Source organism: Odocoileus virginianus, chromosome 12 (genome assembly GCF_023699985.2).
Source record: "Odocoileus virginianus isolate 20LAN1187 ecotype Illinois chromosome 12, Ovbor_1.2, whole genome shotgun sequence".
NCBI classification, from domain to species: Eukaryota; Metazoa; Chordata; class Mammalia; order Artiodactyla; family Cervidae; genus Odocoileus; species Odocoileus virginianus.
In genome coordinates, this window is record NC_069685.1 from 65,328,410 (window position 1) to 65,355,547 (window position 27,138).

A 27,138-nucleotide genomic window follows, 5' to 3' on the forward strand; every position below is an offset into this window, starting at 1 on the left:
CAAGCTGCATTTAGAAAAGGCAGAGGAACCAGAGGTCAAATTGCCAACATCCGCTGGATCATAGAAAAAAGCAAGAGTGTTCCAGAAAAACATCTACTTCTGCTTTATTGACTATGCCAAAGTCTTTGACTATGTGGATCACAACAAACTGGAAAATTCTACAAGATATGGGAATACCAGACCACCTGACCTGCCTCCTGAGAAATCTGTATGCAGGTCAAGAAATAACAGTTAGAACTAGACATGGAACAACAGACTGGTTCCAAATAGGAAAAGGAGTACGTCATGGCTGTATACTGTCACCCTGTTTATTTAACTTATATGCAGCGTACATCATGAGAAATGCTGGGCTGGATGAAGAAGCACAAGCTGGAATAAAGATTGCTGGGAGAAGTATCAATAACCTCAGATATGCAGATGACACCACCTTTATGGCAGAAAGCGAAGAAGAACTAAAGAGCCTCTTGATGAAAGTGAAAGAGGAGAGTGAAAAAGTTGGCTTAAAACTCAACATTCAGAAGACTAAGATCATGGATGGCATCTGGTCCCATCACTTCATGGCAAATAGATGGGGAAACAATGGAAACAGTGAGAGACTTTATTTTCTTGAGACCCAAAATCACTGCAGATGGGTGACTGCAGCCATGAAATTAAGACGCTTGCTCCTTAGAAGAAAAGTTACAACCAACCTAGACAGCATATTAAAAAGCAGAGACATTACTTTACCAACAAAGGTCCATATAGTCAAAGCTATGGTTTTTCTAGTGGTCATGTATGGATGTGAGAGCTGCACTATAAAGGAAGCTGAGCGCCGAAGAACTGATGCTTTTGAACTGTCGGAGAAGACTCTTGAGAGTCCCTTGAACTGCAGAGATCCAACCAGTCTATCCTAAAGGAAATCAGTCCTGAATATTCATTGGAAGGACTGATGCCAAAGGTGAAACTCCAATACTTTGGCCACCTGATGTGACGAACTGACTCTCATTTGAAAAGACCCTGATGCTGGAAAACATTGAAGGCGGGAGGAGAAGCGGGCAACAGAGGATGAGATGGCTGGATGCCATCAGCAACTCAATGGACATGAGTTTGAGTCAACTCCAGGAGTTGGTGATGGACAGGGAGGCCTGGCGTGCTGCAGTCCATGGGGTCGCAAAGTCAGACACAACTGAGCGACTGAAGTGAATTGACTGACAGATCTCGGCACCTCGTGGTAGTTCCCTTAATACCAATATTCTTGATTTCTATTACACACCTGATCAGGGCTACCCTGTCCTGCCTAATACCTGGAGTAATCAGGCTGTCTACCCAGACTCCAAAAACCAGTTATCTCCCACTCATGTATTTTCAGGCACAACAGTGAATGCTTCTGGGAACGGGGCACGAGAAGAAGACTGGTATCTGTCTTACCTGCATAAATATCAATTCTCGTGGCATCAGCATCTCTGCAAAGTTGGGAAAAAAATCAATATTCAAATGAGAATATGAAGTATAACCATTAAAGATGCACAGTACTGAGTGGGATACATACTATTTTGAATCTATTTTCAGGAAATCATAAAAGAAATTCTATATACATTAAAGATATACTTTTACATTTGGTAGCACACTTTTCCTTACATGTCTGTGAAACCTCTCTGGAGCTCCAAATTATTTAAAACCATCACAAGATACATAGGGTCTGAATACCCTTTTGTAAATAAACATTTCACAGTGAGAACAGCTGGAGGGTGCAGAAGAACATCCCTTTACACACTGAGTGACTCCAGTCGCTTGTGTGAGCGCGGTCATAAACAACACTCCAACGTCTCATCCATTGCTCCTTCTCACCGAGATTTGAGGAAAAAGGAAAACAATGCTCTGCCGCAGAAGCCTGAGAAAAGCAGTCTTACGGTATACACACCACAGTCAGTACACTGACTCATGAGCCCATAATCTTATCCTCCCTAAACCTGAAAGGAAGTTTGGGGGCACCCCATCAGGCTCCAGCCATCAGCTGAAATAAAAGCTCAGTCATCAGTGAAGTCTTCCATAAAGGCTTGAAAGTAATCTAGCCCAATTTTGCCAACTGCAGGCAAAGAAAATGAGGCGCTGAGTTTCACTGCTTTTAAATACAAAATAATTCACTCGAATCCATACAACTCCATAGGTACTTATTCCCAAAAACATAAAAACATTTTCAAAAATAGAAGAGATTGGCAAAGTATGTGCATGAGCAGGAACATACACTCCAAGGCAATCTCCAGTTCACCATATAATATATAAAAAAGCAGCCTACCAAAACACACTGTAGTATCACTGAACAAGTGGCAAACAGAAACACTGTTCCATTGAGCCACAACATTTTTAAATTCAATATAAAAATTATGAGTCAACCAGGTTTGAAACAATCGAAAAACTGAAAATGCAACTTTTCAGGTTAAACAAGTTGTTAACTAGCATACTTCCATGCGCAGTCCAGTAAATAATAACAATAAAACTATAACGGTATAGATCTACAGTATAGACATAGACATATGTCTATTACCATTATGTCATTAGCTGGAGATCTGTTTACAAAGTACTTCTGTCAACTCTTATCTTCTTCATTAGTCATACTGGTCAATAAACACCATGTCTGAATTTCATGTCTGCATTCAGAACTCTGTGATATAATTATAGGCAGACTTTTGATTTGGGATTTCACTCTCCCTGAACCAATCCAAACTTCTTTTCAGTCTTACACAGTAACATTTACAGGCTTCTATCACTAAGAACTCAGTATAATACTGTGCTGAAGAATGATTTCTTTCAAGCACAGCTGCTAACAATGGAAGATGCTTTGATCAACTAGCCTCATCTGACAATAAAATACACTCACTCCTTAGTATCCACAAGGGACTGGTTTTAAGACCACCAAGGACAAAAAAATTTCCAGATGCTCAACTGCCTTCTATAAAATCATGTAGTACTTGCATATAATCTGTGCACATCCTCCTGTTTACTCCAAATCATCTCTAGGTTACTTATGATAACACAATGTAAACGTATGTAAATAGTTGCAAGCAAGCAGCAAACTCGAGTTTTGCCTTTGGAACCTTCTGGAACTTTTCCAACACTTTCGATCTGTGGTTCCTTGAATCCACAGATGCAGAGCTGCAGATACAGAGGGCTGACTATATTTTGGGAAGACACAGAACTCTGAAATCATTTCAAAGACATTAGATGGTTTACTGTCCTGGTAGCACAAATTAAAAGTTTGTCCTAGTAATTAGATCCTTAAGTTTTTATCTTAATTCCCTGTGTTTCACAACAATTATCTTGTTCTAATACACATGGAAGGTAGCTTGAGAGTTTGTAAGTTCACTATTTTTAGTCTGGAACATAGAAATGAATGGATTAAATTATCAACAAACGTGCTATTTAAAATACTTTTTGGGTAAGATGCCTTCTAGGAGTGAGTCACATATGCAAAAGAACTGCCTTCCTCCCAAGTCTTCAGAGATCAGAGATCACAAAAACCCAAAAAGTTTTCAAGCACAGACTGCACACCTGAAGACTACATACCTTGCATTATCAACTAGTTCAGCAAGAGCACCAAACAAGAATTCATGAGTGGTTCTGAAATGATAAATATTAAGAATCAGCAAAAGAATTATCAATTAAGCTACAGTTCCTAATATAATGTCAAGGTTATAAAATATTTAAAAGGTTTTTTTTTGGGAAAAACCTAAAATTGCTACTTGCATCATCAAATTACACTATTCAAGTTTTAAACTTCTCCACAATTCAAGTCTTTCTAGAGTTCTGCTCTAGCTCTACTGCTAAAGCAATGTTTTTCACTATTCATATTCTACCTAGAAAAACAAGTATATTTTATTTATCAGCCTCTACCAGCTGTCAGTTTCTGCCTATCTCTAAGAACGCTCAATGGAGAAATCATTACCATTTAGCTTTACCAGTACCTTTGTGATGATTAACTGGTGAAAAACCACTCAGTATTGTGCAATTTATATGCAAAACTACTCCGCTTAAAAGTGGGGAGAAAGGAAAAAAATAATTCAGTTTTTGATGCTCCCTGATTTTGGTACGCATGCCTTCCTCTGCTTACACCTCCTTTCATTGGTGCTGTTTCCACAATAGTGCTCATTAGATGTGAGAGTAGATACATCAACCTAGAACCACCTACAATTTTTTTTTTCCTAGCCCTGTGGTGCAACATATGGATCTTAATTCCCTGTCCAGGGATCAAACCCGGGCCCTCTGCAATGGAAGAGCAGTCTTAACCACTGGACTGCCAGAGAAATAATGAAACTCTGACTTTTGTAAGCATTAACTCACATAATATATTACTATCACAATGTAAAAAAAAAAAAAAAATTTTAAAACACGTATTATTCCAGTTAATTTTTTGTATACAAAGTTTCAGTCCATAAAGTAAAAATTTCTATATATATTTAGAATATACCAATATTAAAATAGCCAGCATCTAGGATCTGTGAGTACTTACTGTATTGTTCAAAACAAATTGTAAAACACTTGTTTATAAAATAACCCAAAACTCAACTGTCCAGAACAGTTTTTCCCTCAAATAAATCTCCACATTTTTATAAATGCAATTTTTTAAATTAAAACTACTAGTCCTTGGAATTTTAGGAAGAACTTTTTTCCATGAGAACAGTGAATATATGTATCTGTTGCTGATCCAAATGAAGTACCATGCTGTAACAAAAAGTAGAAATTTAATCTCCAATTTCCCTGAAAAGAGCTCAAATTCCTCTAAATCTAATTCTTATTTCATATGAAATAAAAAAATTTTCACAAGGAAAAAAACCTGAATAAAGCATCTATATCTTTAGTTATTTAAAAAATTTTGTCTCCAAAATTATCACCCTAAATTCTTCAAACTATCTACTGAAGAAGCAAAAAATTTTCTGCGTATTACTCCACGTATTAAATTGGGAGAAAAGCTGGAAAATTAAATAAACTGATTTACTGAAAGTAACACGAGTTAAAAGTAAAACTAGTATCTGCTCTAAAGCTTTCAACCAATCATTTTCCTGTCTGACTTTGTCGTGACTAAGTAACTTATGAAGTGAATTAGTTTTCTACACTCTTTTTAAAAAAATTTTGAAGGTTAAAATGGAAAATAACAAATTCCACTGCAATACTTCTCATTTCCTTGAATTCAAGGAATCTCAGAAATACAGCTCCTAGGGTAGGGGTGGGGGACACAAGAATACAATCTTAGACTACAATTTGTGTGTAGAAATAAAGGAAGAATGAAGTATCTGGCCTATGGTAGTGACAGTGGTGAATATGAATAATCTGGAAAACTAATTCTGATACCTCTGCCACCCAGGCAAAGAAATTAAAAAAACAGAAATGGCAATGGCTTCTCACAAAATATATTTTTTGTCGCTTCACATGAAAATTAAAGGCACTCAGAATTCAATAACATCTCAAAAAAGAAAAGGACAAAGCACTTCTGGCTAAGTTTTCACTGTTTTCTACACAACTGTTAGAAAACTGCTTTGTATATTTAGAATCTAAAAACATTCCAAATGTCTTCGTTGTTCCAGATGGTATCAATGCTGTTCCACAAAACGTATTTCAGGTAAGTTAACATATCTTTAAATGTAGCTAAGGGGTGCTTTTGTGACGTGCACTGACACATCACAAAAGGGGCCTTTTGTGACAACTGTTGGTGAGGTCAGAGACGACACTCAGAATCTTCTCCAAACCTCCAACTGATCCTACTAATAAATGCTAAAACTAAAGTTCTAAATATCTCTCAAATCATAAGAAACAAAAACATACCAACTATAAAAGATCTTCCCTTTTTTTCAAATAATATTCAAAGAGATGAATTCATTGCTAGCGAGCAGTTTAGAGTTATTTATATAAGGATCAAAGAAAATTCTTTTCTTCACAGACCTAAAGATTCTTTACATGTAATCCAAGAAATATCAACCATCTGGAAAAAGAAAGATTTTTAACGAACTGTTTCAACTGATTTCAACTGATTGTGGCTTTTATACCAATTGTGCCACAATCAAAATAGCTTTGCATCTCAGCATTTCCAATGACAAATTCAAGTGTAAATCTACTCATTATGTAAGGAAAATGGTCTATTTACATTCAGCCTGAATTTAAAGCAATTATAACCCCATCACACAGTAATAGGTTCTACTAAGTTCTTGGATATGCAGTCCAGAGTTAATTGCCTTAACTGCTAAAAAATAAAGCTGAAAACTTCCAGGGCAACCATTTTACATTCAAAGGCTTTACTGTATTTAGTGTGAACCCATATTTCAACAGGATTATAAATCACAAGAAATACCGTTTGTAAAGTTGAAAGGTTCCTCTACCTTCACTTCCCATATCAATAAAACAACTCAAAGATACAAATGGCAGAGACAATAAGCTTTTAAATGTGCCAAAAGGAATAGACATACACAGCAGGCATCTTATACATAAGCACCCTGCTCCATCAAGCCACTTAGCAATACTGCAAACAGAATGACTGAAGATATATACCTTCTGCCAAAGGAACATTACAACAATCACTCCATCTTGAATCTGGCACCTAGACTGCTCATGGACTTTTCAGCAGCAGTCACAAAACCCACCACACTAAACAGCAGTAAAAGCATAAAACCACTTTTATTCAAAAAATCCTAACTTCAATCATCTTATATGACCAACTTGCAGTATTTAAAAGAAATTCACCTAAGCCTTCCATGTTACAATTTCCCAGACCTGCCTCAAACCCTAATGCTGATATAATCAAGTTACTATAGAACAATACCAAAACAATAATAATTCCAAACAGGTGTTTATTATCTTCAACAGATGCTCCAGAATTTATTAAAAATTAATCTGCCTAATGACCATCCCCAAACATCAAGTTGCTATCACACTGACCAATTTTTGGTTTATATGAGCTAACTAGAACAAATAACTGTCACTATCTATTCAGTATTTACTATGAACTATGTGCAATCTGATTACCTTATAAACTATTTTACACAATCCTCATAAACATTGTCAGATTAGTCCTGTTTTGTAAATGATGAAACTGAGGCTCAGATAAGTAGACCTACCCAAGGACACAGACAGGAAACAGAAGCCTGGCTGGCTACCAAGCCCATGCACTTTCTACTGCATCACACTGACTTCTACCCTTCTATCCTGGACTCTGCTAAATGGGTGCTAAGGAGTCATTTCTTTCACAATATACACCATGGCAATTTATAGATATCAGACACCCTAAAATGGTCTTCCTGTTTTTTTTCATTATAAAAAAGGAGAAGGAAAACCCTCCCTTCTCTGAAGGTTAACACCATACCACTTAACCCAGAGGACACACCTACCATCATTACCAAGTCACATTTTCTGAAAATTTTAAAATTTGTTTCCTCTAGAAATTAACTTCCAGTCAAGTCACAATAAAGGTCTTGAAACTGGTTACAAACCAAAAACATATCTAGGTGTTCTGGGGTTCATATTTTCTTCCCATAGAACTGGATACATTCAAAAGTAAACAACTTCTAAGGTGTGATCCAGATAATAAATTCCAGAGCTTCCAAAATGATACATCCAACTCTCAAAAACGTTTATGCAAGCAAGTGGTTCCAGTTCAACAAAGTAAGTCAAATTCCCAGAAAATTCTCCAATTTCAAACAAAAGACTTAACTGAGGTTCAATTCTTTCCCTTTGCTCTGTTCTCCTATTTCCAAGCCATAAAATAGCAAAAGAAATGAAATATCCCAGAATCCTCAACTTAAGAGGTTCACTGAGATAAACTGAAATTTATCTCCTGGCCAGAATACTGGAGGGGGTAGCCTTTCCCTTCTCCAGGGGAGCTTCCCAACCCAGGGATCAAACCAGGTCTCCCGAATTCAAGGCGGATTCATTACCAGCTAAGCCACAAGGCAAGCCTAATCTAAAACTGAAGACTTACAAAATGGAAAGTAAACCTTCTGGCATATATACAAGGAAACAAGCTTTTAAAGGTAAAACTGACTACAGCTGGTGTTGCCTAATGGTTAAAAGCACTAATCATGTGGCCAGATAAATCTTACCACTTTGAATCGTGGTGCGTTGAAGCTGCCTTGAAGCTGTGTAACCTCTAGCATGTAATAATCTCTTTGAACTTCAGTCTTCTCAAATGCAAAACAGGAATAACCCTTACTCCAGTAGGATTGCTAAAAAGATCATTTTTGACCATGTTTAAATGTGGCTGGCAGAAGCCAGTCCCTGGTAGCTCAGATGATATGGCTCAGATGGTAAAGAATCTGCCTGTGATGCAGGAGACCCAGGTTCCATCCCTGGGTTGGGAACATCTCCCGGAAAAGGGAATGGCTACTACTCACTCCAGTGTTCTTGCCTGGAGAATTCCATGGACAGAGGAGCCTGGTAGGCTATAGACCATGCGGCCGCAGAGTCAAACATGACTGAGCAATTAACACTTTCACTTTTCACTATCATTTTATTATCAAATACAATCTTTGGGTAAGCTCAAACAAGAACCCAGAATCAAGTCTCCTTCAATGGTCTTCCAAGATCATCACATAGTCTGTCACTCCAAATTTGGTCCCTCACCCCAAAACTCAGAACTGAATTTATCAAACACAATCTGTGAACATCTAAGTGGCCTTCAACTGCTTGTTCTTAATGTGGCAGCTCAAATACAAACAAGGATACTAAAGGTTCTGCTCATGGCTATGCTGCCAGCAAGATGGGTATAACTTTTGATCAGAGGCCTTATCTAGTTGGATTTCAGATTCATCAGCTGCAACATGAAACTACACCTCAGTGACCTCTACAATCCCTACTCTAGTACTCTAGTTCAGTAAGAACTTTCCTAAACAAAACCAGGCTCTCATTTTGCAATTCACTACTCTGAAAAAATTTTATTTCCTCCATAGGAAAAATAGCAAACAAAAAATTACAGATACAAATATGTGGTTCTTTTCTGTAAATGGTTATTGATTATTGTACTATTACTTGACAACTACAGTTACTGTACTAGTACTTGAAAACTAGAGCCTATATTCTCAATCCTGAAGGTGGTTCTTCTGACCTCTGGACCATTAAGCTGCTCACCACCTCTCTAGCACTAAAATGAGAGACTTACCTTCATCTCAAAGATGCCAAATGAATGTATTAGAAGACTAAACAATGATGCCCTCATTGCATCAACTCCAAGAAAGTGGGCATAAGGATTAACCTTGAAATATTCCAGATCAATGGAGTGATGGCAATCTCTTCACAAACTCAAAGAACTACAAACACAGCATTTATTCAATGATTTGTGAAACTTTGGGGGTAAGGCTATTTAAATCATGGATTTAATCAAGTTATCACTTCCTGCTTAACATATTAAAAACTATATTGGATGAGGACAAATTTCCCAGGAAAATAAAGCAAACTTGTTTTCTGGGGGGAAAAATAACTTCTTCTCACAAGTTGTCATTTAAATGTCTTCATTAAGAACTTGTTATTACACAACTGTATTGGCTGTTGTCACCAAAGACAAGGGGTTGAATAGAACAGTCCAATTTTTGGCGATCCAAGATGAGTACTTGTTGGATTCCTATCAAACACTTGAATGAAACTCAATATACAGACTCCAAGGAATTAGTTTGCCTTCTATCAAATAAATTTTGATCCAGTAAAGGAAGATCATATTCTTCTGGATTAGCAACAAACATTTCACTGATCTCAGTTCTTCCATACAGAGCTCAAGACTCCTCCAGTGACATATCCCAAAAAGTAAAAATGCAAAACTTGCTGGGAAAAAAGACTTCCATATGAATATCGAGCAATGAGTTAGTTATCAGTGACCTAAGAGGCACCTACAGAATACTTACGAATTTGTATGTAGATATTCAAAGGTTAGCTGAGCTCGATTCAGACTGCTGTAATTCGTGAAAGCCATGAGTGCGGTGATGTCTCCAGTTCTTTAACCACTAATCGGGAAATACAAGTTACAATGGAATAGATTTTTCAGGACTCCTTCCAGTAAAAATTTGGTAAATCTGTGCTCCTCAGTTAAACAAAGTTATCTAGTTATCCATCTAACATATATTCAAAAAGACGTCTAAAACAAAAACTGATATCTTCCTTAAATTTTTTTATCCTCTCAATGACTACGATGTAATATTTTGGAAGAAACTACGTCATAAATCTGTAGTCTTAAGGAACATTAGCATTAATTTGCGATAATTCACTGACTGGAATGTGGTTCGTCCTAGAGTAGTTGATACTGGAGTTGGCGATTTAATTACTGCTCCATCTTCGCGTTCTTTCGAGTTTTTTGTTGTTGTTGTTCCTCTAAATTTCCTGTGAGGAAATTCACCAATCCGGAAACTTACCAATCCGGAAGTCTAGCAACTTCAGTCATAAAACTGGACAGCCACACATGTCTTCGCCATCAATGATCCCAGGATCCTTAAATAAGCCCCAAACTGGCGATCACGATGTTGCTCGAGTGCATATGGCGTTAGTTCCGGCTTCACCACCTACCAACTGAAAGATTTCCTAAGCGCTGAAGACCGATTTCCGTTTTCAAAGCCCAGATCAAACCTAGCTTGCTGTGCGCCCCAATCTCCTCAGGGTAGTGAGTCAAATTACCTCACTGTGGCCCATTAAGTCGCCACAGAATTGACCCACCCAATCAACTCAGGCGGGCCGCGCCCCTCCCCCTTGCCCTCAGACAGCGGCCTCAGCCTCTCAGGCCCTCACTGGGCCTCGGTCCCGTGGTCTCCTCCTCACGGAGACAAGTTAGTCCCAGTTTTCAAGGCCCGGATCGAGGACAGTGGCGAGCGCACCACCCGACTGGGCGTTGCCCGGCGCTCAGAGCTGCCTTTGTCCCTCCCCACGGAATTGGAACCCAACAACCGCAGGGCGCTCTTGGAACCATGTGCTGCCGCCACCTCCGCGTCCGCCGCGTCCGCCGCCGCCGCCGCCGCGAGACCAGCCGCCCTCGCGCCGCGCTAGATGAGATGGTGACAGGACTCAGCACTACAAAATTCGGCGTCTAGGGCTGCTCCGCCGAGACCGCCACCGCCACCTCTTTGTCTCCGCCAGTGCACACAACCCGGGCCGCCTCGCGCACTCCCCGACGCCCCAAGTCCCCGAGGCCTCCGCGGCGTATTCCGCCAATCACAGAGCCGCAGCTCCTCCCGCCCCCGCCCTGATGCGACGCCTCCTGATTGGCGGGTAGCGTGTCTCCACGTGACCGGATTTTGTTAGCCGGGCCCGCCCCTGTCACGTGAGTGCGCGCGCCTCTCTTCCTGCTTTCTTGACCCTCTCCGCCATTTAAAGAAACAGTACCGGGGGCGGGCCGAGCGACGCAGCCGGGACGGCAGCTGCAGCGCGGACCGGAGGAGCCATCTTGTCTCGTCGCCGGGGAGTCAGGCCCCTAACTCAAAGAAGCCCTGGCGCGCCCTCCCCCCCTTCCCGGTCTGGTAGGGCGAAGGAGCGGGCGCGCGGTCGATCGAGCGATCGGTTGGCGGCTCTTTCTCCTGCTCTGGCATCCAGCTCTTGGGGCGCAGGCCCGGCCGCCGCGGCGCGCGCCCGGTGGCCGTTGGCGCTCGCGCCGCGTCTTTCTTCTCGTACGCAGAACTCGGGCGGCGGCCTATGCGTTTGCGATTCGACGAGGAGTCGTCCGGGTGGTTGGCGGCGGCGGGCAGCTGCTCCGCCCCGCTCCCGGGGAGGCGGCGGCGGCGGGATTTGGCGCGGCCGGGGAAGCTGGGGTGGCCGGGGCCGGCCTGGAGGCCTGGCGCCACCCTTCGGGGCCTGCAAGGACCCAGTTGGGGGGGCAGGAGGGGGCCGGGGGATGGTTGGTGGTGGGCTTTCTACTTTGCCTTTTCCTCCTTATGCCGCCTTAGTGAGGGGCGGGAGCTCTGGCGGCAACTCCGGGGTGGAGAAGCGAGCTCCGGAGTCGGAAGAGCGGTGTTTGCTTCCGGGCCTAGCCACCAGCTGGCCGAGTGACCTTAGGCAAGTCACTCAGTAATTTGTCTGCGCCTCAGTTTCCTCCTCTATCAACGTTTGTGGGATTGAAAGCGCTTTGTAAACCATAAAGCGTCAGTGGATGAAAGGAATGATCATTGTTCGTTATGGTTGGCTTTTTTTTTTTTTTTTTTTTGGAGTTGTAAGAAAACTTAGAAATTCCCAGTCCTTGGATATTGAACCTGGAAACCTTGGACTGGAGATGGAGATCCCCAAACTCCCTGAAATTGTGTGCAGAAGTTAGTGGGAATATGCAATTTAGGGAAATGAGGATCCATCGCCAGCAAGTTTTCAGAGGGGGCTGTGACCCGGAAGAGTTAAGAACCACAGTTCCTTTGCCACAAGGAGGAAACTGAGGCCTAGATGTCATTTGGGACCCGTCACAACCAAGTTGAAGCCCCTGTTGAATCCCTGGGATATGTGAGCTGTTCTATGCATAGTGAATATTCGGGGTAACAACACTCCACTACTTGGCTTCTGAGTCCTTTCGCTATGGGTTGCCTGAAGGGCGGCTGATGCTTATGGTACAGTGGCACCCAATATAAAGCAGCTGAAACTAGGAGTGGATGTGTTCTCTAGTGTCAAGAAGCCTATTCAATCTTTGGCCCAACAACTTTTTATTTTCTGGTGCCTGACTACCTTTCTAACTCTCTCATTGACCATTTTCCATGACCGTGGTTGCCATCCGTTACTTGCTCTTGTTTTATATTCCTAGCTCCGTGTGGTTGGTAGTGAGGAGGCTTATTTTTAAATGGTGCTGCCAAGTCCAGCTAATTAATGGTGCAGGTGGGTTTCTAGCAAGCTGTCTCACTGGAATAGACTGAACTAGACATGGAATTCCTGAAGATGTTTGTTAATTGAAGGTTGACATTCTCTGAAAAGTTTTGTTAGAACTTCTTCTGAACCTCAAAGTCAGTAGTTGGAAGTGTTTCAAACCTTAACTTTCCTCCCCGCCTGCTTTGTTTTCTCTTTGCTTGCAAGTGTGTTGTTAAGATGGCCAAAATGCCAGTTTTTGCTTCTTTGTTAATTGTCAGCTGCTTTTTATCAGATTCCAGGCCATTTTCCAGCAAACACTATAGAAATGTTCGAACACTTGGATTTCAAACATTTTCGTTTTGTGGAGTGGTGCTTACCGTGGTACAGCTCTAAGTAAGCAAATGCAAACACACTTAAGTGTTTTGTCTGTTAGGTGTTAGCCGGTTCTGCTATTTCATACAAATGTCTGGAAAAAATCTATTGACTGTTCCCTTTACCTGGAGGGCAGAGACAAATGATCTCAATTCCAGAGAAATGACTGTTTTGGAGACAAATGTGTTGGTCTTTTAGCTCTTTTGTAATTAAATCTGGATGTACCTCAAAAGAATCTTGAGACTGTGGTGATACGATGCTTTCCTCAGGAGAAAGGAGGAAAAAACCAACTGGAACTCAAAGCTTGAAATTCTGTGACAAAACATGACCTGTCCAGAATAGGAGGTTGAAAGGGTTTCACTACAGCGTTCTGCACTCGCTGGAACCCATGTCTTTCAGTGTAGTCACCGCATGGGCTCTAGATTTCCAGAATTTCAAGAACTGCATCTGGGACCTGGAAGAAAATACCAGGGTGTGACAGGAACTCGGGAGCTGGACATTTTTATTTCTGAATTTGAGGATCGTTGTCCTTGTTTTGAAAAAGAGACAATGACTGAGCAAGCACTGCCACCAGCGCTGTTACTGGGAATTTGGAGACCTGAGTTTTCAGCAAACCCTCAGTGCAAACTCTGGCGATGCTCCATCCAAAGTGAACTACGGTACTTGCCATTTTCCAAAATGCCTTTTTCTTTACCATCTCTGCTCTTCTGTTCATGCTCTCTTCTCTATCCTGGAATACCTTCCTCTGCTTCTTCATCTGTCAAAACTGCCATTTCCTCAATATCCAACTCATGTTTTCTTCTCCATGACACTCTTAACCTTAGCAGAAATTAACCTTTTTTTAAGTTTTTTGATGTCTTTTTGTATATCTTTTATTTATCTTTGTATACAGTAGCTTATAAAGTACTTTTTTGTGTGCATTGCATTAGTTTTCCTTACTACAGGTAACAGCCCCTTGAAAGCAGGGGCCTTGTCTTGGGAACTTTTGCCCAGACATGTTAACCACATATGATGAAGCTTTAGTAGAAAGAAGAAGTTTAGAGACCAGGCTGTTGCCAAATAAGCACTCAATAAATATCTGCTTAGTTGCTGTGTGATAACCTAATTATTCTTGATTATTGAAAAAGTCACTAGTTATGGGCCATGTCTCTTCCTTTACTTCATATTTTATTAATTTTTAATTATAACTTTAAAAAATTTTAGGGATCCCTCAAATATGAAGAGAAACACCCATATTGCATTGGGTATAATAGAGGAGTGCAAGGGCAAGAGTTTTATTATTCCCTGTATACCTTACTGTCTCCTGCTCAAGGTGGAATTATTAAAATTAAAGTTAAGGATATCAACTTAAATCCAGTTCTCAGACCACCTGGGAGACACTTTGTTTTCCCCCACCAACCACTGCCCAGGAATCTGAATACAGATAAATTACTCCTCCAGAGTATGAGAATTGGAGCCATTCCTATTTGCTGCTTTCCTGAAACAATTTGTCCTCAAGAGTCCAAAAACAGTCTTTGCCTGAGAACTCTCTGTTCTTATCATCACTGATTATTAATCATAAGTTCCCCCCCCCTCCCCCCACCACTGCATTTGTCAAGAATCAGTATCCATCAGGCAGTGGATGTGCAGAGAGCAGCCCCACCCCAGTGTCCTGTGTTTCTAATTCCAAGCATTTGTTATCTCATATGTTTTGTCACTCTCCTCTCCAGTCCTGTGCCTCCTGGTTGCCGAGTGTTCATCTGGATCTTCTGATCAGCTTTGTGCTATTCCATCAGCCTACAGATCTGGTACCTGGATTTTTGCCCATGGTGATGGATTCTGCCACCTCATTACTGAAGAAGACATCATTCCAGTGGACCACTGTGATCTAGGAGGCGTATCCAGCGAATCATCATGATGTGGCCTTCACCTCCACTCCTGTCCTGTTCCACCCAGATTCAACACAGCCTTTTGTAGTGAAGTTCAACTTCTCAAGCCAAATAGCTGAAGCTGTTTTATCACAACAAAGGTTCAGCTTGTTCCATAAGTGTGCATTTCGTTTCTCCAGTTAAAGCTTTCAGAGACGCATAATAAATTTGGACCAGGGGATTTTTAGTTATCAGCACTGTCTGAAGAATGGCAGCATCTTTTTGAGAACCATACTGGACCACGCCCCACTCTCAAATGATTGAAATTCAGGAATTGTCTAATCTGGACCCCATTTTTTTTCCATTTCAAACCTGTAGTAGCCTACTGAATGAGCAAGCAGATATTCTGACCCGTTGGGATTAAAACAAAGGCACAGTGAACCCACAGCATCTTCTTTGGGATTACTCAGGAACCAGAACTTTTCCCACAAATGTAAGAAATTCTACCAAGGAATCCCTTTACCTAACAGCATCTCACAAAGCTCCAATCAGATTCCAGAAAAGGCCTCTTGATACATCCAGGTAGAACCTATATGGTAATCCCTTGTTTATATAGCACTTTACAGTTTCAAAGCACTTTTACTTGCATTAATCTCAATTACCAAATAACACAAACTATAATCCCTTTTTTCAGATGAGGAAATGGAAATTTAAAAGGGTATCCAAGGTTACACAGCTGCAAAATGGTAGAAGCCAGGCCTTCTGACTCCCAGTCCAGTTCTCTCTTTGGAATTAACTTAGTCTCTATTTTATGTGCCGTGTTAAAATAACTGGAGATTGGGAACCCCAGAAAAGTTTCCAACTTCCTGATCTCAAGTCAGTGCCCTCAGTCAGTTAGGATGTCAGAAATGTGATTTTGCAATAGTTGTACCTGGACCTGAAGTCCATGGCATCATCTCTGAGGTTTGGCAGTAGTAGACTGTCTTTATGGTAGTATACTGTCTAGTCAACAAGGCACATGTTCATCTGCCAACAAGATTACCCGTTAGAAAACACAAAGCTACTTATAGGTCTTTCATCCATCTTTTTGGTCTTCCCAAAGATGGCCTAGTTGATTGGGGATCCATGTTGATTTCATGTCTTCCTCCTCCTCTTTTTTTTTTCAATTCTTATTAATATTCCCAGACACCAACTCTGTGGTCCTCTATCCCCAAATTAATATTTACATAGAATGAGCCATCAATTTTTTTAGAACAGTACTGTTCATATGTATGTGTGTGTATGTATATATTTGATATACACATGTAATATGTATCATATATAAAGAGCTTCTGTAGTCCAATAATGTGGTAAAATACTGTAAAATGTGTCCCCTTCCCTGATTGTTAATGCAGTGTAGTGTATTAAAGGATCTCAAAAGGCTTACAGTAAAGAGCCTCATTTAGTTGTTTGGCCCAGTGTGTCCTAAGTTTAATCAAATACATAATGTTATTTTTGTAGCATTTCTTTTAATGTAATGGGAAAACTTCTTTAGAGCAATATAGCCACTGTTTCCTAATTGCCAACATAATTGCCCTAGAGACTTAGGAATAAACAGTATCTTTGAAACTGCCCCCCCCCCCTTTTTCTTACCTTGTCAGTAACTTCTTGAATTAGTATGTCTTCATCATCTGAGAACCTTACATCTTGACAGCTTTATTTTCTGTTAAAGAAACCTCTAGAAGATTTGTGGGGATACATGGGAGAAGGGTGTGGGGAAGTCAATTCTGCCAGAAAGATAGATGAATTCTATGATGTTTAGCAATATACTTCTCTCATAGAATTGTGCTGTGAATCTAGTTTAAGAGAATTACATCTCAGGTGGGTGAGGAGGGAAGAGGGGAAAAATAGAGTAAAAGGGAATGGGTGAGAAGGAGATATTTTCTTAGGATTTAAGTTGTGGCCCATTGAAATCTTACTAATCCTTGAAGTCATCCAGGCAAGGACTTCTTGAAATATTTAAAAAGAAACTAACGCGTTTTGCAGCCATTTGCTGACTGCAAAAAAACCAGCGCTATTGTTTCTTAAAACCAATAGCCTTGCCCTGATAGCCACTTAAAGCCCAATCAGGCAATCTGAGTTTGTAGCAGACTGCAATGTTAACTTCATTTTGTAATGTGGCCCACATTAGAGAAAGAATAAATAGGAAAACGCTTTGGCTTACCACAGGCTTTGCTCACAGTTTCTGGTTTCTGTGACCTATTTTTTTTATTTCAGCATTTTGTGAACAACTTACTCTTAGATCATTGGTTTTCCAAAGGCTTTGTGGCCATGAAGCCCTTTGAATGAAACCTTTATGGAAGCCCAGAGTAAAAGTGAAGCTGCTCTGGAGGAAGCAGAAGTGGGGGGCCTGAAACCTGCCACAAGCGTCTTACTTTACCACCATGGTGACCCCTAAGGAGACTTCTTTACAACAACTAGAATTCTTCAGAACACAGTTTGGAAACCACTGCCCTAGACAACAGTATGTTCGACCTGAATGGCATTCTGTTCTGTACCTCCATCCAACACGTCGGTGTTCAGTTGATAATGAGCATTCTTAGGAATACTCAGAGAAGTGCAAGAAGATGAACTATCTTTGCCCCCCAAGATTAGTCATATGGGCTGAAAGTAATATCAAACGGACCTAGAGTAATAGCCCTCTAACCACAAATGAACTCCAGTGATTCCTGAATGATACAGCTAGAAAGCAATTCGTACATTACACTGACAAACCCCCTTATTCAACTTCTTCCACAAACACCAGATGCTCTAGTGGTACTTAAAGTGCATGACCTTGAAGTCTTGATCCTCCTTGAATACATAAAACACCAAGTATTGAAGCTGATGTTAAAGTTGATGCCTCATTGAGGCAGTATTAGACCAGCTATACATTGGACCTCCTCCCATCCTCAGCCATGGTACTCTACTTCGTGTGCAAGGGATAACCATAAACTATGAAAAAAGCAGAATTCAGAGACTGGCAACATTACCTAAAAGGGCACCTGATGATTATTATCTTCTCAAACTACATCACTATCACTTAGCCATTGGCAGTTACACTACTACTTGGTTTTTATTCAGTTTAACTGCTGTTCCCAGGATAAAGAAGCAAGTAACCTTTGAAAAACTGCTAAAACAATTCCTCCATCACTGGCATATCTGCCTGTTCTGCTCAAAAATTAGGAGTACTCAGCTCTACATGTAATACCTGATCCACAAGAGACAGTCTCTGAACATCCTTTTCTTGTGTGTGTGATTTAAAATGTGGCCATTGTAAAAATTTTCTTCCAGCCAATGAGAGAGTTTCAGATGAATCTTTTGATGTCTGATACCATCAGTTGTTGAGAATCTTTTGATGTCTGATACCATCAGTTGTTGATGTTAATGATATTTAGAGGTAGGCCTTTGGATCAGGCCTTGATAGCTTACTTGGTGGGCATCTCAAATTGCATATCTACCTTTTTGCTGGAAATGTAGACTAACGTGAAAGGAAATCTACAAAGCCTGCAGCTAAAGAGTTTTATCAATAGACTCTAGCTTCTTGAGTCTTCCTAATGTCACAAGACCACAGACCCTTGTCCTTGTGGATGTTTCCATGGAATTTCATCTGTTGTTTTAACTGAATCACAGTGGCTGACTTCATCCCTTGTCATGCAATACTCTCAGGCATTAAGACGTCTGTTCAGGAGGGATTTGATACATGAACTTCCAGACCAGATCATGTAGAACAAGTAGACTTTAATCCATGCCCTGAGAAAAATCTTATTTCTTCAGAGTCGACGTAAGGGCCAGCTGTCCTCAACTACTTTAATGAATGCACTGGTTAAAAGTTGGGAATGTTTCTTTATATCTTTGTCTCTCATTCTCTAGACTAATTGTGATTATGTGACTCAGTGTACAAATCATCAAACAAAGCCTAAGTCTGGTTATTCTATACTGCTCATCTTCAACAAAATCTGATGACTAGCCTGCTTGTGTATATACAACTATTATTTGTAAAGAAGTTGTCTACAAACTCGGTTTTTTCACTACCTTCATAATGTCAACTCGATTTTCTTTTTCTCTTGGACTTGACCAGAAAATACATTTATCTATCACTGCCAGTCATTCCCTTTAACCCTGTCAAAGTGAGACACTTAAAAGGTAAAGATGATCATCTATTCAAGAGTCTAATGTACACTGTGTATAAGAATTGATGGTGGAAAAAACCTAAAACTCAAACCTAGTAACTTACTATATCCATGCCTCAGATCTCATCTTTCAGCAGTACCATTCAACCAGTCTGAGGCCTTGACTTGTTGATAAGATGATTCTCAGAGATGAGCTGAATTACGGAAGATGGAGACTTGATTACCAAAGAAAGTAGGGCCAACGTTGATGAACCTGGCTCTCCCAACCCTATCACTCCCAGATGTAGCATAGACTCCTAAACAGAACCTCAAGTCTGGATTTAAGAGATACCCTTCTCCTGAGCTGAACGTTCTTGGACAGATCAGCAGGAAAGTGAAAGTTGCTATACCTGACTGGCCCTTTAAGATCAGAAAATTGTATCTAGAGTAAACCATATGGATTAACCCTGGAATACTCAGGGTTAAAACTAATTTACAGAACTTCAACGTTAAACTGCCTGTTTTTCCAGATCTTAGCCTGGCTACTGATATGACTGGCCCTGCTGAAGTTACCTTGCTTACTTGTCTACTTACCTGACTCAGCCATTGCCTGCTTTTTCTGACATGTTGCTGCAATCAGACACTGTCCTTCAGAAGACTACAGCTGGTCTCGGCTATCTTATATCTGGTTCCACCAAGAAGTTTTGAACAGAAGCAACCTGTGCTTCTGTACCCTCCGGGACTTAATGTTCACAACAGGAAGGAGCATGCTACATACTCCTTGACCAGCAACTTTCTTTTTTTTTTTTAACTGCAGAGTAAGCCTCTATATATTAGATCATCATTTTCAACACTTGGGACCCTTTCTGCCAGATCTGAAGGAGCAGAGCAGATTGAAAGCACTGTCCATTCCTCCATTCTGTGGTCATACAGAGATGAATCTGATTTACCAGTATTCACAGAAATGTACCAGTTCAACTTGGCAAAAGACTTAAAGGAACATAAAACTTTTCCACTGAACTTAAAATTTACCACTGACTTGAGTCTTACAAAAGTATTTTCCAGTGGGAGGCTGGTTGTCCTGTTTCATGTCAGCAAGACAGTTGGGCTCTCAGACTTATGACAATTGAGTTTACTTACATTGAAACTCTTGTATCATCCAGATATGCTATTGGACATGATTATTCCATTCAAATGGATTACAAGCCTCCTGAGTAGAAGACAAACTTACTACTCATGATTTTTTCAAGAATACTTTTATCATCAAGGAAGGAACAGTGCCAGCGGTAACCATTCAACTTCATGAGCAGAGATTAAACTTTTTCAGTATCTGGTCTTACCACTGACTGACATCAGTTGTTTTTGATTGACCGGCCTCCATTCCATTCCTTTGTAACGACTCCCTGATGCTTCTTCGAACCTCCTTTCCCTCTCTTCAGTCCACGTGGTTCAATCTGACCTAATCTTAGGTTTCATGGGTGGACATGTAATTCAAACCTGATCAATCAGCACAGTCCATCTCCTTGACCATAGTGATTGGTTCAGGATTGATCATGTGATTCAAGTTGGTCCCGTGATTCTCAACCCTAAGAGTTCTAGTGAACTATGGAAGAGAAGCTCTTTACTGAGATTGCTTAGCTCTGCAGGATGAAAAGCTCAAACCAGCAGGGCCCAACATATCAAATGAGCCAGTCGGAGAATGAAGCCAGTACAGAGGAAAATGGAGCCAGATGATGGAGAGACTTGAGTCCTGATGACAATGTGCCCCTGGATCAAACTGTGCCTGAAGCTAGTATATCCCCTGGACTTTTCAGTTATGTGAATCAATAAATACCCTTCTTTGCTTAAGTTACTTTGAGTTGGGTTTCTATTACTTGAAATTGAGTCCTAATATACTTGTCTACCAATATCAGAATCTTTAAGTATTAAACTAGAGGTCAAGGCCACACTGATACTACTTTCCAGTCCAGAGGATAGAGTGGAACAAGAGCTGACATATTTAAGTTTCTACAGACACATAAAAATTACATGGTAGAAAAATACAGTAAAAAATCTAAATGTTTATCAGCAAAGAATTCAGTATAACCACTATATAACACCTGGTTCAGCCATATAAGAAAATTTACATGTCTGTTGTAAAGAATAAAATACAGTTATTACATATGGGCATGGAAAAATGGCCATAACTTATTAAGTGAAACAAACCATTGCTAGAAAAATGTGTAGTATGAACTCATCTAAAAATTTGTGTTTATGTTCATGATGCATGGAAAAGTCTTAAACAGTGTAGATTACATGACTTTCAACTTTATACATTTCTGTATTTGAATATTTTACACTACTCACATTTAAACTTACTTCAAAATAAAGAATTTTTAAATGCTTACCATTCGACCTTGACAAGTTACATAACACTGAGCCTGTTTTGTCAAATAATTTAAAAGACCTGCCTTTATATTAGTGAATATTTAGATAAATATATTCATCCATTACTCAAAACTGATGACCCTTGCACCTTTCTGAGCTCAGTAACTTCCTTAATTTTTTAATGTCTGAGTGTATTTGGCTTATAAACTTTATAATTTCAGTGTTCATCAAAGGTTATTCCAGTTCTCAACCAACATTAATCTATTTAAGACCTCTTGCAGTGTTCACACCAGGCAGAGAGAAGGATTAAGTCACATTTTCCTTGAAATCTTTTGAGTATTGTGATCTTCCTGCACTCAAGGTCAATAATGGCCGCCTTCTGCTAAATCCGTTACATAAACATCTGAATGTTCAGCAGCACAAACAACTCCCACCAGCATCTTGACTCTTGAAGTGTCGTTTTCTTCCTTCCCTGCTGGCTATTGCTTCTTTGTAGGTTTAGTTCTCAATATTGGTATAGCAGACACCCATTGATTTTTGTCTCCTACCCTCATCTTTTTTTTAGTGATACCCATTTTTCCTTCGGAATGCTACTCTTTGCCATTCTGTGGGAATGCTGTAAATAACAGTATTCTTGTGTCGTGCCCCCTGTCTGACTGAAGTTGGATTGTGTGATCCAAGCTTGTACAATCTAAATTCTTCTCCCACCAGGACTTTTGAGACTTAAGAGAGGTGACACGAAATTATAGGAACTGAGTCCTGATTGTAGTGTCCCAAGGAAATCATAGGAGTTATGTGAAGACGTCCCCAAAGATGCCTTGGTTTCTGTTGTCACAAAGACCTGATTACCCAGATTTTCCATGGTTTCTGAGACCACAATGTATCTTCATTAGGCTTTTGTCAAACAAAGTGGGGTTTTTTTTGCCTGTAACCAAATGACTGGTTACAGAAATTGGTAACAGTTAAATAGTAGGCTTCAAACCCTCAGAAGCACGGGGGATCTGGAATTGATTATTGCCCTGACTGAATTAAAGGCAGCAAGAACACTTGCTGTCTATGTACTGGGATGGGGGTGGGAGGGCAAGGAACAATTTACAATGGCAAAAAAAGCTAATAGAGATACTCCCGTGTCATTGAAATCTTGTACCTATTGAGAAAACATCTGGATGACCTGGTAGCTGTTGACAGTAGAACAATCTGAAGTGGATGAGGAAGGTTAAGACCACTTGAGTTAGGCATGCTTAATTATAAGCTAAAAGAGATTGATTTCACAAGTTGCAGAATTATGAGGGTAATTTGCCATATTACTAAGATCTTTTGTGAAAAGACAGTTTGAATAGAGACTGACTTACGTAATATTGGTGTCTGGGGAGATTCAAAAGACTTGTAAATTTTCAACCCACATATACCTCAGGAATAAAAATGTGGGTTTTCCCATTAGTCAAAAACTCTTGACTGAAGGAAAAAAACAGTGTATAGGCAAGGAAAAAGATAGTGTACAGTTGTCTGTCCACAACCACAAGTTCTGCACCTGGATTCAACCAACATGGATCAAACTTGACAGTTGAATCTGGGGATGTGGAGCCCATGGGTACAGAAAACCAACTATAGGATGGCATTACCTAAGAGACTTGAGTATACTGGGATATTGGTATCCACTGGGGTCCTGGAACCAGTCCCCTATGCGTACCTTGGGAGAACTACCAGCTCTAGCCCTTTGACTTGTGGAAATAAGTCTGTATAGCTTCTACCCATATTTTCTAGCTTGTCTTTTTATCCCTCTCCTCTATTTCAGTACTTTGCCCCTCACACTTCCTGGCTGAAGTTTGAGCATGATCCAAGTTACCCCAATCAAACTTTGCTCCATTGGAACTGAACTATTCTGGCAGTGTTCCCCCAAACTAATACATATCGGTGTGCTGGCGATGATTATATACCAGTAAATCCACAGATTGTAGACTGTCAAGATGGGGTTAAGATCTAGAGGAGAATGACTATCACCCAGAAATCTAGATTTGACAGTGTGATAACTAGAAATTGTTTTAGGTTATTTTCCCTGAGGAGATGGAATTCATTTTCTACAGTATGTTGAATGGAGTCATTTATAAAATTGTCCCTAAAGAATGCATGTACTGGAAAGCCAAGGGTAGACAGCTGCATTTGCCTACTCAGTGTACTTTCCACCCCTTTTTCTGAGAATAGCACCTCACCTTTCCTTTGGGAAGCTAGCCAGCAGATAATATGTAAGAGGCATGTAAGTTCCTGTTACTGAGATTTCCTCAGTTCAGGTTCTTAATTTTCTTGAATGTTAAGCTTCTCAGGTTTTTGAGAGCTGCCTCATATCCTTCCAATGAATTACACTACCTGAGAAGACTGTTAACCTATCACTGTACAAGGTACCTCCTGTACAACCATATGCAGAGGCTCAGTTGCCAGAGTTGAGTATTGTTCCTCAAAGTCCAAGAACCCAACCAAATCAGTGGCCCTCCTATGTCTTATGTCTTCTTGCCCTATAGACAGTCTGAAAAATCTCATCCAGTTTCATGGCTTTGTGGTTTCTGTTATGTTGATAAATTTAAGACTCCTGTCTTAAGTCCAGGCATATTTCCTGAGCTCCATGTCTGAGTGACCACCTGTCATCTGGATATTCCCCCACTTACTTAACATCCAGATACCTTACGGATTAGGAAATGGCAACCCACTCCAGTATTCTTGCCTGGAAAATCCCATGGGCCAAGGAGCCTGTTGGTCTACAGTCCATGAGGTCACAGAGACTCGAACACAAACATACACACAGGCACACCTTACAACACTAACCCCACCATTTTCCCTTCAATCTGCTGTTCTTCCACTGTTTCCTTTTCTTGATAAATGGCACCCTCCTGCACTGTTTCTTAAACCACAACACAGACATAATTCTTGATACTTTCTTCTCTCTCACCCCAGATATCCTAGTCAGTCATTAAATCCCGTGATGTGTCATTTAAATACACTCTGCAACCATCTCCATGTCCATCACTTTTGTCCACGGGAACAGTATCTGTTGCTGGGACTTGATGCCTTTCTAGTGGCATTACTGCCAAACACTGTTGTCTTCCTTCAGCGCATTCTTTGAAGAACTGATGTCTCACTCCTCTGCCTAAAATCTTTTAATCATTTCCCCCATTATTTCACAATAAAATCTAAACTTTTATTGTAAAACTTTATCCTTGTTTACAAGGCTCTTGATTATCTTACTCTTTAACTTTGTAACTTCATTATCTTTCACCGTGTCAAACGGTTAACAGCCAGTTTTGTATGTTGGAGTTTCCTATAATATTCCATGTGAAAAAAGAAGAGGAAGAGTCCATTAAGAGAGAAAAAATCAAGTTCCATTAAAACTCAGAACTACCCAATTAATTACTTACTGCCACAAATACTGTAATTTATTTTCTTCCAAATTTCTCTTCATGAAGTTTCTCAATTAAATCTGATATGTGGAACTACTATACAAACAGAACTCCAGTAAGGTGCCAAGAGAACAACCAAATCCATACCTCACATCATACAAATAAAATACCAGAAGGACTACAGATTTAAATGTTGAAAATTATTCGAAGTATTTTTAGACTATAATTTTATAATGGGAGATCAGAAGTGAAACAAGAAGCCTAGAAACCCTAAAGGAAATTACATATTTGACTACATAAGCAGAAATTTGGGGAAACCTTCTGTAAAATATGCATGATACACTGGGGAAATATTTCCCACATAAGTAACAGATTAAGATTAATATGACTAATATATGAAGAGTTACCACAAATTCATCCCTACAAAATAATCACACCAGTAGAGAACACCCAATAGGCAACTAAAGAAATCTAAAATTTCAAAAATAAGAGTCACCAACCATTTATTTAGTACTTGCTACGGACTAGATAGACTTTTGGATACTTTACAAGTATATCTCTTTCAATCCTCATAACTTACCCTATGAGATAAGTAATATCCCTGTTTTTAAGCTAAGAAAATAGGCTCAGAGGAATGAAGTAACTTGCCAAGTCCTACAGTGGGTAGTCACACATCTTAAACCAGGACACAGACTCAGGTGGAATGACTCCAGAATCCTTGAACCATTATGCTTGTCTGCATTTCAGTAAATGCAGTAAAGCAACAAGTTACCATAAGTCACTGTCAATCAGATGGAAACAATCTGTCAATCAGAAGAGCAGTGACCTCTGGTACTGGCAAGAATTAGGGTCAAAGACTTCCATACATTACGGGTGGGAATGAGATTTGTTCCAGCCATTTTTTTTTAGAAGGTAATCTCATCATACTGGTTAAAAATTTTTAAATGCATCTTGTGGCTCAGCTGGTAAAGAATCCACCTGCAATGTGGGAGACCTGGGTTCGATCCCTGGGTTGCAAAGATCCCCTGGAGAAGGGAAAGGCTACACTAGTATTCTGGCCTGGAGAATTCCATGGACTGTATAGTCCATGGGGTCGCAAAGAGTCAGACATGACTGAGTGGCTTTTCTTTTTTCTTTAACCCAACAGTGCTACTTCAAAGACCCCATCTCAAAGAACTAAGAGCACTGAGATATAAATAAGGACATCCATAAAACAGGTTTACTGCAACACAGCTTATGGTAGCAGAAGAATGGAAATGACAGCCCATCAAAAGGAATGCTTGAATCACTTATAGAAGAACTATATTCTGGAGCATTATGCAACTGTTAAATGAGTCAGATATCTAGCTCTTAACCTCTAGCATGTTGATGATGTATTTCTTAAGCAAAAAGAAATTTTCAGAGTTAGTATATCATGATAACCCATTTTTGTGAAAATGAAGTGTACAGATGTGTTTAAATGATCATGAAAGAAAGGTGGAAGGACATGCAGCAGGCTTAACAGTGAAAGTGAAAGTCACTCAGTTGTGTCCAACTCTGCGAACCCCATGGACTATACAGCCCATGGAACTCTCCAGGCCAAAATACTCGAGTGAGTAGCCTTTCCTTTCTCCAAGGGATCTTCCCAACCCAGGGATCAAACCCAGGTCTCCTGCACTGCAAGAGGATTCCTTACCAGCTGAGCTACAAGGGAAGCCCAAGAATACTGGAGTGGGTAGCCTATCCCTTCTCCAGGGGAACTTCCTGACCCAGGAATCGAACCAGAGTCTCTTGCATTGCAGGCGGATTCTTTACCAACTGAGCTATCAAGGAAGCCCTGCAGGAGGCTGCTATGGTTTAAACTAAAGGGTTTGGAGAAAGTTAGTACTTTATACATATTGGCATTGTTTTACTACTTTTTGGAAACACTTTTTTTTTTAAATTTAAGAACATACTCATTTCTAAGAAAAATAATATAATTTTAAGAAGCAATTAGGTCTTCCCTAGTGGTCCAGTGGTTAAGAATCTGCCGCCAATGTAGGGAACATGGGTTTGATCCTTGGTCTTGGGAGACTGCAGATGTTGCAAGGCAACTAAGCCTGTGTGCTGCAACTACTGAAGCCCATGCTCCCTAGAGCCTGTGCTACGCAAGAGAATCCACTGCAGTGAGGAGCCCACACTCACCACAGGTAGAGAAAGCCTGTGTGTAGCAACCAAGACCCAGTGCAGCTAAAAATAGAAGTTTTTTTTTTTAGAAAAAGAAGAAGCAGTTGGATTGCAACTGGACTTTTTCATATTAGA

At 40.2% G+C, this 27,138-nt stretch overlaps 2 protein-coding genes across 15 annotated transcripts in view; one reads left to right on the forward strand and one right to left on the reverse strand.

The window, feature by feature from the left end:
* Positions 1–11,154, reverse strand: part of MORC2 (MORC family CW-type zinc finger 2) — a 38,301-nt gene extending 27,147 nt beyond the window's left edge. For 5 of the 14 annotated variants that reach the window (XM_020871652.2, XM_020871646.2, XM_020871645.2 and 2 more), the window contains exons 1-4: positions 10,359–11,149; positions 9,855–9,953; positions 3,544–3,597; positions 1,408–1,442 (exon numbers count right to left, since the gene is read on the reverse strand). In XM_020871652.2, coding sequence (XP_020727311.1) covers positions 1,408–1,442; positions 3,544–3,597; positions 9,855–9,922 — 157 coding nt within the window. In that variant the 5' untranslated portion in view covers positions 9,923–9,953; positions 10,359–11,149. Of the gene's footprint in view, positions 1–1,407; positions 1,443–3,543; positions 3,598–9,854; positions 9,954–10,358 lie in introns of all 14 variants that reach the window. The other 9 variants (XM_070475578.1, XM_020871644.2, XM_070475577.1 and 6 more) reach the window with 6 other exon arrangements.
* Positions 11,155–11,414: 260 nt separating this feature from the next.
* On the forward strand, positions 11,415–20,950 carry TUG1 (taurine up-regulated 1; the record flags this gene model as incomplete). The annotated part of the gene is made up of 2 exons (XM_070475585.1): positions 11,415–13,784; positions 14,835–20,950. A coding segment is annotated over one exon (462 nt), but the record flags the coding sequence as incomplete, so codon positions are not given.
* Between the last annotated feature and the right edge of the window lie 6,188 nt (positions 20,951–27,138).